The sequence below is a fragment of the Homalodisca vitripennis genome, chromosome 2, assembly GCF_021130785.1.
Source record: "Homalodisca vitripennis isolate AUS2020 chromosome 2, UT_GWSS_2.1, whole genome shotgun sequence".
NCBI lineage: Eukaryota > Metazoa > Arthropoda > Insecta > Hemiptera > Cicadellidae > Homalodisca > Homalodisca vitripennis.
Genome location: NC_060208.1, coordinates 178957665 through 178969879, shown reverse-complemented (window position 1 = coordinate 178969879; position 12215 = coordinate 178957665). Strand labels below are relative to the sequence as shown.

General features: G+C 35.3%; 1 protein-coding gene across 2 annotated transcripts in view; it reads right to left on the bottom strand.

The window, feature by feature from the left end:
- LOC124355101 (facilitated trehalose transporter Tret1-like) overlaps positions 1-1762 on the bottom strand; it is a 301606-nt gene extending 299844 nt beyond the window's left edge. For both annotated transcript variants that reach the window (XM_046806051.1, XM_046806052.1), the window contains exon 1: positions 1694-1762. In XM_046806051.1, the coding sequence (XP_046662007.1) occupies positions 1694-1726 (33 nt within the window). In that variant the 5' untranslated portion in view covers positions 1727-1762. The remainder of the gene's footprint in view (positions 1-1693) is intronic.
- Positions 1763-12215: the final 10453 nt, after the last annotated feature.

The following is a 12215-nucleotide window of genomic DNA, read 5'->3' as shown; positions in this document are numbered from 1 at the left end:
AGACGAGAATGAATAAACGGGCCGATAATAGACTGGGAATGACTGGCGGGCGGCTATTATAGGGCCTGCCAGCCAGGTTCATGGTCTAGTTCGCGCAGAGTCGCGTCCGCCCTTATTTGCTTTGGCCAAGCGTGTCTAATGACACTGGCAACCCAATAGTCTGTGGGTATTGTTGGCATCATTGTTGACAATTGACAGCTGTTTTACACCGGGAATCTACACCGACTAGACTCATGACCACTGGAGTGAATAGTGCAGTGAATAGACATTTAGTTAGTCACCACACCTGCTGCCGTCCTTGTTTGAAACATGGGAATCTAGTGCTGCCATACTTATACCTCTATGAATCAAAAGTACAAATGTCACAGATGAACAATGTTTCGTTGCATCACCTAATTATATTGCAATTTTAATTTTTAATGTACTTTAGAGCGTTTCATGTCATGCCTGTTTTACCCCTTCCTAATGTATAGGAGAAAGTGGTGCGAAGAATGGACTTTATTGGAAATATCCAGTTTAGCTTGGAGTTTCGAAAAACGGTCTAGTGAAAAATAATTGTTTGCACGTTCTATAACTAATTACCGCTAACGATTGGGACAATTGGCATCATTTGTGAAAGTTGTGAATGCCTACATACCGTATTTTCCGTGAATGAAAGAAGTCAGTTCAAAGTTTCACAGTTCTATAATGAACTTTTTATAACTATGCATAATAAAACAGTACATAGCTTGCGGCAATCTATGAATCGGATTTATATTATATTCCTTGCAAGTTTGTATTTATTTTACTTGCCGCCAGAGCATCCATACCAAACAAACTGTCAAAACAGACTAAACGAAATCCGTAGATTAATTCAATTTGCACAGATCATAAGCAAAAGTGGCATTACAAACAAAATAACATATTAGTTGTACGTAATACAGCGGTTTTTCATTAGTAGATAAATTTTAACGCAGACACAATAAAATGGAATACGTAGTATTTCTCATGTTGTCAAATAGTGTTGTTTTACATACACGTTTTGTTTGAAATGTTATTTGAACCAAACAATACCCTTTTTACAGTAAAAATAACAAGGTTTAATCAACTACAATTTAATATTTTCACTAAGTAATGTATATTATAATTTCAATATGTATATGTTATTTAAATGAACTTGGTGTAACCCCTTACGGCACATCGTAGTTGGTTCAGACATGTTTTTGTTGTTATTACGACCACCAAAATGCTGAATGGCGAGCAGACTCATTGATCTCGCCGTAGCCTGCAGCAGCGTACCTGCAGCGTCTATATCATCAGCGTCTACGGTTATATCAGCAAATATAACAACCCTCAACTAGATAACTTGTTCGAAACCTTAATTTACACACATATCTTACGATCTGTAATAAATAAATGTTAGTCACTGGTCAATTAATTGCATAGGTCAAAATCAGAAGACATTTTCAGGACGTAACAGTTCTAAAAATAAGTGTTATTCTTGTAATTTATTTAAATAAATTTAGTATCATCATTGATAAAAAAAACACTTCAAAATTTAGCTAAGTTTAAACTTAACCCGAATTTATGTTATCGTCCGTTCAACTGGTTAATTTACACGTCCTATAGTACAATACCACTGAGGTTGGAAACAAAATCAAGGAGGCTTAGAAGATATGAGGTGTTCATTTATTGAAGATTGAGGTTAACTTGCCTTGGTCTGACGGTCGGTCGGTGCCTCCCACATCGTACCGAACTGGTCGCTGGTCGCTCACCGACTGACTTGCTCCCGCTTTTCTCTCAGCTCGCCTCCCCCACCACCCCTCCTCACAACCAGCACCTCTCCTCCTCCTCTCCTCTCAATCATTAATTGATCCTTTACTTTGATCCTGTGGAAATTGCTATTCACTCAGCCCGTAACTACCGCTCGATCGCTTCGCTCGTCTGTCAAAGCAGCAGTTTGTTTGTAAATAAGAATATTAAACAAACAGTTCGCGCCTGGTTTCTTCTGATACAACTCCCTGATTTAGCATGTCACAGATAAAATAGGTAAAACAAGTCATGTCGTTCGGTTCTTGGAAGGAGCATTTCCTCGTCTTATCTTAGAGCGCAAAACAAGTTGTAACGAATTACTTTCCATAAAACCGAGTTCGTTACGACCTTTTTTTTAAAGGTTTTTTTTTTTTAAACATTCCTTAGTCATATGATTCCAAGAATTGATTATGTACTACACCACCAAAACCACACAACCTGAAATATTGTTCCTAGTATTTTTTGTCTGTTTTATTTGTGATCTTCCAGGATAGTAAACTGAGCATAACCGTTGAATGCAAGCTGGTAGATGCTCGTTTGATTTCGGCTCAAAGAGATAGGTTTCGCGTTTTTCTCTCGTGTCACGGATTTCTCCTCTGCACTCACGTTTGTTTCTGCAAATAATGGGAACCGTTGATTGCAAGCTGGTCGTTTGATATCTGCGCAAAGACATAGGTCTCGTGTTTCTCCGCTGCTGCACTCACGCTTCAACTCATCTTGCTTAGTTATTGTACGTTGGCTGCACTGGTGTTCACTGCAGTAATGCTGCGCCTTTGGGTTTCAGTCAGTGCTTCTACTGACGTTCTCAGCACAGTTCTACTGAGCTCTTTCCATGTGCGGCGACACAGACAATAACCTTACTCAGTAGCGGATTTGTTTTACATTTTAAACGACCTTTAGTAAACCATTTGCCTTCATGATAGCAAATGGCAGCAAATGCCTCGATGACAGCCAGACCTAGTACTACCATTGGTGCCTACCGCAACACCAGCGAATTTGTTGCCTGGTCCGAGAACCTCAGAGTGATGTCCAGGTTTGGATTATATTTGGTGTTGGACATTAGATTTGGTGCAGAGTAATAGATAACGTTCTCCATGTAAAGATTTTGCATAACAATATGACCTTGCTTTTATAAATAGGGACTGTTTAGCGTGATATAATTAGATATTTTTTAAATTGCCTTATTTTTGGGACATTAAGGATTTTTAGACACGTCATGATATTTCTAAATCACTCCCATTTTACAATATGGTGATTTACTTAACGAATAAACATAAACATGCTCATTTGTCAGCAATTGTTGATATGAAGTATTTTAATACAGTAGTTTATGTTTCTGTTTAAAGGTTATATGAACTGACTAACTCCTTGTAAACAGTCTAAAGCCACTTTTTGCTTTTTATAATTATTGCATTTAATATCCTCTAAAGTTCAGATTTGAAGATGTCAATGCTTTATTTGTACCATAACATTCATGACTGGTAAACAACTATCATAATTTACCAATGGCGCAGTGTAGAGGGTATAACGGTTATCGCAAGACAACCAGATCAAGCAACCTCAAGCGTGACTGCTGCTTGGATGGGTGACCGGTGAGCGATCCTGTCCTTTCAAGCGGCCCGCCTACCCGGCCATTGATGGTGGTTCGGAGGTCACCTTTAAGCCGTTGGTTCTCAGGTTGTGTAGAGAGGGCTTCTTAGCCCTAACTTCACCTGGTAAAATAAGACATCTTTGCTTTACTTTATCATAAAAACATGCTCTACCTCTAATCAAGCCTCAAGATGGGATATAACCGGTTCAGGCAGTACTTCCCGAGCTCCTGGGAATCCCGCATGCGCGCTCCTCACATTCCCTTGTATTGTGATAGGGTTACGAGTTGCTTATTATTTTCTCTTATACTGAGATAAAGTCAAAATAAAGCTTTTCATTTATCAAAAACTAAAATGTAAGCTATTTTACTACTTTATTCATATTCCAATACACTAATATCCGGCATCATTACTGTCTTCGTCTACTTACATCATAGTATGAACGGAGTAAAAACATAAGCAAAATAGATAAATGTTTAGCTACTGATACCTTTATAACCTCCCAATCACACCACTTCTCGCTGCACGCATCCCATTCAGAGGGAATTACGATCCACAGAATATTTACATGCATATAGACGATTAACGATTGGTTATTTGATAAGCTAGAACGCTTTAATTATTCTAAGAACAGTTGAACTGTTCGGACGAACAGCAGTGACTCTTTGATAGGACAACCATAGGGTTATCCTAGATAACAATTACTAATATATAGGGTTAGAAGAGTGGAAGGGTTCTACAGTTTTTACCCGTTTTTGTCATCTAGCAGCAAAGAGGGAGTGGAGCAGAAGATCGACGGAGCGAATCTTCCCAGCTTCACTAAATTCACGATAAGGGTCCTTAAACTCTTGTCTCCAACCCGGAATATATTCTCTTCTAAAACCCAGGGAAACGCATATTTTGGCTGTTGATAGAATAAAGCGGTTAAACGATCTTAATTTCGTATGCTAGGAGGGATAAAATGGATGCCATCTTTCAGATTAACTGAAAAAGTCTTGGACTTAGTTAAAATTCTATGATAGGGATCTGAATCCGGACAAATTAGAGAATAGGCGTATCCTGAAAGTGGGAAAATGCACGACGTCCTTACTTACAGACACTGGTGTTAAGATCGATAACGGAACACACATGCAAGTCTGGAGTTTCCTCGCTGCCAACGGATCCAATAAAAAGTGCTTGTATGTTTTGAAGCACAGACCAAGTAAAGGTTGTTTCTATCCGCTTATTCGGTAAGACTTGTGCCGTTTCTGTCGTCAAATGCCCCACTAACAATGCATGTTTTTCACATTGGTTTTGCACCAATAAATTACATTTACTAAAACTCCCAATATAAAAAATTAAAACTCTTATTATTTGTACTTGGACATTTAAAAATCATGAATTCAGCTCCCGCGCACAGGTGAACTTTTCTATGAACTTGATTTTTGACAGAGCACCTAAGTACCTATGTGGGAACTTTCTCATGTCAAAATATGGTAAAATGTACGAATTGCACTTTACAATGATAACTGTTAAAGACCCCTACAAAGTTAACTGGATGTTCGAAACCTGGAATTGAGTTATCTGTCCTAACAAGATGGTTTGTACACATTGACTATCGTTATATCGTACTTAAACTGGCAGTATGAAAATATCATCATTAGAGCTTGTGTTGGGTAATTGACACTTCGAAGATATCCTGTCTCACATAGGTTGCCACAACGAAAACTCTATATCAAATTACCTCGACGACCCGATAGCAAGGGATATTGCCACTTGCATTATTTTCCAATCCTGTTATCCTGTCAAACCTTCCATCTTCAATAACAAACTTTAAACAAAGAGTTGTGAAACAATTATATTTAATATTGTTAACTACGTGTACTGATTAATCGATTATAAAGGATTAATCCAATGTTCAAATATTTTATTTGGCCAGAATGCAAGTGAAAGTGTGAAGTGTAAGTAAAACTTTTCAAATGGGAAACACGTTTGCGTCATGTGTGTAAAAGCAATTTAATCCTCTTGGTGACACATGAAAAATCGGGTTGGGATCTCAATATGGGCTTACGAAAGTATTCAGCCATAAACGAGTTTTAAATGGTGTGTATTAAATTATCCACATTAAATTCAGTTTAAAATGGTTTTTGAGAAAAGGTTCAAACGCATTAGCTACTAATAATTACTTGATATTTCGTTATCGAATCTTGATTAAAACTGTGTAACTAAACATTTTCAAACGGAAAATCTAAATTAAGTATTTAATTAATCAATTGCAACGGTGATAAAGATTTAGCTAAATTTTAATCACAGATGAGTTAATGTGACCATTTAATTGACATCAGGATCTTTTAATAATGGGTATGGAAGTAAAAAGTTTAAAAGGCGAGAGCTTTATGGGATATTCTCATTGTTAAACAAAAGTTAGTAACCTTATGTATCGAATTTCCTTGGAACAAAGTCCTTTTATTATATTCTTGCCAGTGTGGCAAAAAATTCTAAATATTATTCATACGGTTTTGTTCATAACCAGAAGTTGTCACAAAATGCCAAAACTTGCTCATTTAACCAAGTTCGACAAGTGGAAGAGTGGTACATATTTCCCAAAATTCCCAGAAATTTCGTAAAATGTAAATTGAATTCATAATATGAAGTATAAATATTTATCATTGTTATCGTATGCCTAAGACTGTTAGCCCAACTGATTATTATTCTATTTGATTTTATTATTTATTTATTTTTTATCAATAATAATGTAGTTGTCATTGCTTTGTTGCTAAGCTCTTGTTATTTTTTAAATTTCAACTGGTGTCTTTGTTATAGTAATTTGACGCTATTATTTTAGTCCATGTCAATTTATTATTCCAATTTATTATAATGTTGTTTCTTTATATTAGGCCTACTAACATTATCATAATTTTCATCACTTGCATGTTTTCAATGCATGAGAAAACATTATTTCTTGTTTACTTTGTCAAGATAGTCCAGACAAAGTAAACAACAATAAACACGAAGTAGGTGAGAATCTGGGTTGAAATACGAAGACATATGGCGGTGCATATACTACTACTGGAACTAGCAGTGTCTTTCACAAGTAGCAATCGCTCAAAATATACTCTTCTTATACCAAGAGCATACTAGAACAATTTCGTTACAGTTCCTACTATTTCCGCTCGCCACCATCTTGCAACGCATGTAAGTTTATTTAAACCTTTTAACTATTTTCTAATTAAACTTATACTACATACTGTACGGTGTAAATGAAGATTTCCACTTGAAAATGTTGATTTAGACGTTCTAACCCTTTCTCAAAATCTAAAGACAGGCTCTAAAGACTCATAAAATTGGTAGGCGCTGCTTAGCTTAATATATAGTGAGCTGTGTAGGCTACTGTAGATTTGCTGAGTTATATTAACCAATCATACATGGAAATATATTACGTATACATTTTATCAAGATCTCGGGTGAGAAGACAAAGGGCGATGGCCTCGTATAGAAAGAAGAGGCTTTCGTGCAGAAAAACTTTTAAACTACTAATACTTTGTAACAATTCTTCAAATATTCGGATACACCGTTTCCGTAGAAATTAAAGATAAGGTAAGATTTTGCAGAATTATTTTTGGAAGTTTGGATTTGTATGGTTGGATGTTTGGATACTTGATATTTTATTACATCAAATTTAGGGGAGAGATATAGACGAAATTTCGCATGATATGAGAATAATACATAGACGTATTTTTGTTTTAAAATAATACTTTTTTAAAATTATTCCAGAATTTAGTACTTTCAACTGCTTTAGTGAGCTGCAAATGACTGAAATTCGTATTATCTTACTTTCACTATAGATGGTAGAAGCGGCGGCATTCCATCTGTTTTACATTGAAGAAACATACAATACTGTTAGGTTTATAAGTATTTATATAAATCCTAGACTGAAATAAGAAAATAGGATGATGCAGCGAATAGCGATGGAAAAGCAAGAGTGCAGTATGTAGTGTATCAGGTTTGCAAATATTCATACCCTTGAAAACTAATACTGAAAGTACAATAAAAAACAGCGAGCTGGGTAGTCCGCAAAGTAGAAATGCATTTTATTTTAGGGAATCAAAATAAAAATAATTATCAACATTATTAGTAAATCAGTTGAAGTGTTCGTGTGAATACCCACCGCGTAGGTTTGACCACATATTATCTCGAAAACCATTTGACGTACAGTTGAGAGATTTAGCACCAATGTTGGTCTATTGAAGAGTTAGGCACATCCTGGAGTTACGTCTTTCACTCTATCCCTTATAACTAAGTAGATTACGGGCACCAGAAGCAGATGCTTTTTGATCAAAGTAGGTTTCTTGACTGAACATATTTTCTTGATCGGGGCGAGAAGGCAACAAAAATTTGGTGACAAAATTATAATTCATTCTAACCAGAAGTGCTTCTACACGTATAAAACCTAACGACAAAACATTATAGTCTATTGCAGATATCAAGTTCATACATTTGCACCATTTTACTTTATATGGAACCCAGTGTTATGTGGACCGAGATTATCTAAGATATTTCAATGAATGGAGAGACGGTGGGTATTTTTCGGAATCGTTTGGTATTCGCCAAAGTCTTCATAAGTAGGTAATAAATAAATATCCTACATGATTAATATCATTCATTGGTGGATCGGCAAGTATGTCGTGGAATGAAAGAAAAGGCACAACTTTTGGGAACTACGTTCCCATTGCATGAATTCTAACAGAGTTACAGATCGCGAGGAACTAGAGAGTTACAGAGTATCTATGACATGCATTTGATTTTTAAAACGTTTAAAATGGTGATTATCTTAAACCATTTGCCCCTTTGGCGTTTCCATCACACGATGATACACATCAGATATCCTTGACGGAAGCACAATAATTGGAAGCATCAGTACAGCGAAATCATGAGTTATCTGCACGCTGACATCGTCGGATGGCTGAGTGGTCAATGGCCATTTCACAACGAAATCCATGGACTTCTACGGATAGGAATGGACAAAAATTACTTAACATTTATATCTATGGGGCCATTCATAGTAGAAAAGTATTGGAGGCTATACGGCTCATGTGTTAACTTGAAACTCTTCCTACTGGAAGGCTCAACGAAGGTTTTGAATCGTGCCGTAATTGGTGACTAAGTAGATTAATCAATTGCTACTCATGAGTCAGTTAGTTCCCTATCACGTCATATGCGACAGGTTCTAATTTATGAATGACAAATCATACAGTCTATTAAGTAGAGGTACACTTAATAAGCGCTATAAAACATTTTCTGTGTAGAAGGTTTTACAAAGCGTGACATCTAAATCTACGCACTATTAAAGTGTACATGCTTTAAAAGTTAAAGTAGGTCTCACAAAATGAAGTTCAGAAAGCATAACTGGATTTTGGATATTTCCAACGTTTTTTTGTTATAAAAATAGAACACTACCTTTTAACGTCTCTCACCCTCTGACAGAGTGTGTCTGTGTAGTACCTAGACCTGGTTTGTTCTTAAGATCTGGATATACAGGTATATGCTTGATTTTTTTACTTACAACTTTTTTAGTTTTCAAATTAGACTTTAGTGAGTTCATCGCTATGCATTGATTAGCTTTCTATACTTTGTGCTTGCTTAACTTATTTCTTAAGCTTTTTATACTTGAAGAAAATGATAAGATTTCAATTCTCAAAACGTCATGATCTCTTTTTGTAGCATACAATAATGGAGATGTTCAATATCCTGTTATCTTTTCACAATTAATTATCCATCGTCAGAAATAAATCTTAAATTACGTAAAGATTACAAAGTTCTGGAATGAAATCTGAAAGTCGACCATTTAAGCATGATCTCCACATTCAATGGTCGGAGGCGGTTTGCAAGGGGGCACCACACAGTAGTCACATAGTCGATCTCTGTCCGTATGTTAGTAAAACGCGACGTTAAAACACTTTGCTTATCATTGGCCAGCCCCTAAGTGGTGTATCTGTTAAGTGTTAAATCTGTCGTAACTTAATTATAAAAAAATAATTCTGTTGTTAAAATGAGGTGATGATATTGTTTACTAACTTGTAATTTCTCCTTTTGTGATTCCTTATATTTTATAATTACTCTTGGTTTCTGAAAAATCCCAACCATTTGCAACAATTAGTGAAAATTTATCCAATAATTCTTATCTCTTTCCTAATAACAGATTATCTATAACAAGTATCAGCCTCGTCAAATTATATTTCAGAACTAAACGCATAGCTCGGAAAATAGACTTACGAATTTTTGCGTTAACATTTTTGGACAGCTTTTATAAGTCCTTTTCATTTCTATAGAGAAGATAACTCTAAAACGACAAATACAATTCCCTATTCTCCAATCGTACGGGATAGAAACCAAGACTATAAATCTCTATCCACGAAGTTGTGAACAATTCAGTTGGATCTCGGACCTGTCCCAAGTTACTGACGAGATGTACAACTTCCACAGAGTGAGTGGTAGCCCGAGGCTCTCTCAAACTTCGCCACCGACCGCAGCGTCGATCTTGTGGCCTTCCAGTCACTAATTTTAATTTTGGCCGAACCAGTTCTGGTAAACTTTGCTCAATTGAGTGTATCTTCTTTACCACTAATATTTAATTTACAAAATGTAGAACTTTTTGTCTCTATATCTCGTTTACACAACAACTACTACAAAAATTTGACCGAAATGTTGCTCAACTGAAACGGAATATCCAGTTCAATAGTAGAGGTAATAGATTTTCTTCTAGAATAGTTTCTTTGCGCTCAACACTTAAATTGTTGTTCCACATTAGCTGAACAATTTTTAAAGCTGTGATTACGAAAATTTTGAAGTAGGCTATTTATAAGGTAGGCCTAATACATTTTGTTCTAACTACTAAAAGATGCTATTAAAGCATAAGTGCACACAACTGTTTGCCCAACCAGTAACGTAGTTTGCAAGTATATTTCATGGAAAATAGTCAAAAATCATAGTCCAAATTTAAACTTATCCACTCTAAAATAAATTTACGTATTTTTTAATAGTATTTATTTATTTTAAATAGACGCATTTGATACGGTACTATTTCTCTTGGTTATTTAATTTTACATGACTGTAATTTAAAATAATATACTATTAATGCAACTTGTATATATCCCCGATGGACATTTTGTAAATAACGAGTAGTTATTATGGAATAGTTAATTATTCGAAGAGTCTGGAAAGAAATGAAATTACATTGTGTATTATAGTGCTTGTATACTGGAGCATTAACTACTTTACATATTTAACAACTTGTTTTATAAAATCACATATCCATTGTTGTTGATGTTATGGTTGAATCGTGTATGCGGTTGTGGAGTGAATAACTTAATTGGATGAGTGCTGGCGAAGCCTATCATTCGAAAGACTGCAAAAGATTAATTTCTGTCTTTCTGTCTAACCGCACAATATCTCGAAAACTAACTGACTTATTTACTTTAAATTTAGCATACAGCTTCATTTTTTACATGCGCAACTCTGAGTATGATGGTAGTGCATATTACATCATGGGATTTGGCTGAGCGTTAGCGAATATTTTTGATTTTCTGTCTGTCTTTCATCTCAAGAATTAAATGAGTTGTAGTGTGGAGATATTAAATGCAATCTCAGCAAAGCCTGTTACACGAAATCTGTGACTACTCCTACATTGTTTAATTTTGATAAAATTAATACAATATTATTTTAATATCTAGTATACTTTTAAATTTCTGTAACGAGCTAATATTATTGCGATATAACTTACTGATACCGTATCGATCTTGGATTCTACTTATTAGAAGATTCTTCTTAAATAAAAAGGTTTTTTATGACCTTTTTAGGTTTTTGGTCCGAAACCACTTGGGTATGCCACCATTGTCTGGAATAGTGACAGCTCGCGATCTGGGCTGTGTATAGAACATTCCTCTCACGGATCTTCTGCAAGTTTACTGAGCTGGTTAGAGTGGATATGCGAAAGGAGTTTTGACTTCCTGCCTTCTCAACTGGGCACATCACATCGTGAAGGACTTCAGTGATATAAAAACTCAGTAACACTACGTTTCGAGATCTGTAATCTGATCTCTTCCTGAGGTAAATAGAATTCCTTGTTCAACAAACGTAGTGTTACTGACTTTTTTTGTCACTGAACAAAATGGCAAAAGTCAGGAAGAAAGTCCAGTTTCCTTCGTAATCTTTCCATCATCAAAAACAAACTTCTAACATAGAATTTATGTAATTGTTTTTTCTGTAAAATTCTGCATAGTCACGTGTACTGGACACGTAAAATGTAGGTCAGGGTAAAATTAGGGGTAGGCTAAGTTCAGGTATACTTTTCACACAGGAGATCTGCTGGTTGGACTGTTTATTTTACAGTATGCGATCGGCCAACTAGCTTGAATGGGATCACAAAAACTTTTACTGTCTGTGGTTTTTTGTAAACAACTTTAGCAAGATTTTAAGTAGCTGGAAATGACATGCAAACTTAATTATGGGACATACCGAGGGAATTGGTGAGGTGTGGAGAAGATGAGTGTGTACAAAGAAATTAACCTGAATTTTTTTAATTTGACATTTTAGGTTGAAGGAACTCTTTTAATCGTCAGTATTTAAACATGTTCTCTCTTTTTATTATTTAATATGTAATAATGGGTACAAAAATATTTGGAACAAAATTTGAAAAGTTGAATAGGTTAATTTATATTTCGGAAATGGAAGTTAGAAAGATAACTTGCAGGAAACTTGAATACTCGTTTCTTTGGATTTTAATTTTATATGAAATTTAACATTTTAAAAGTTTAACTTTGAAGCTTTCACCTCTCAAATACCCCAACATTTTAATAT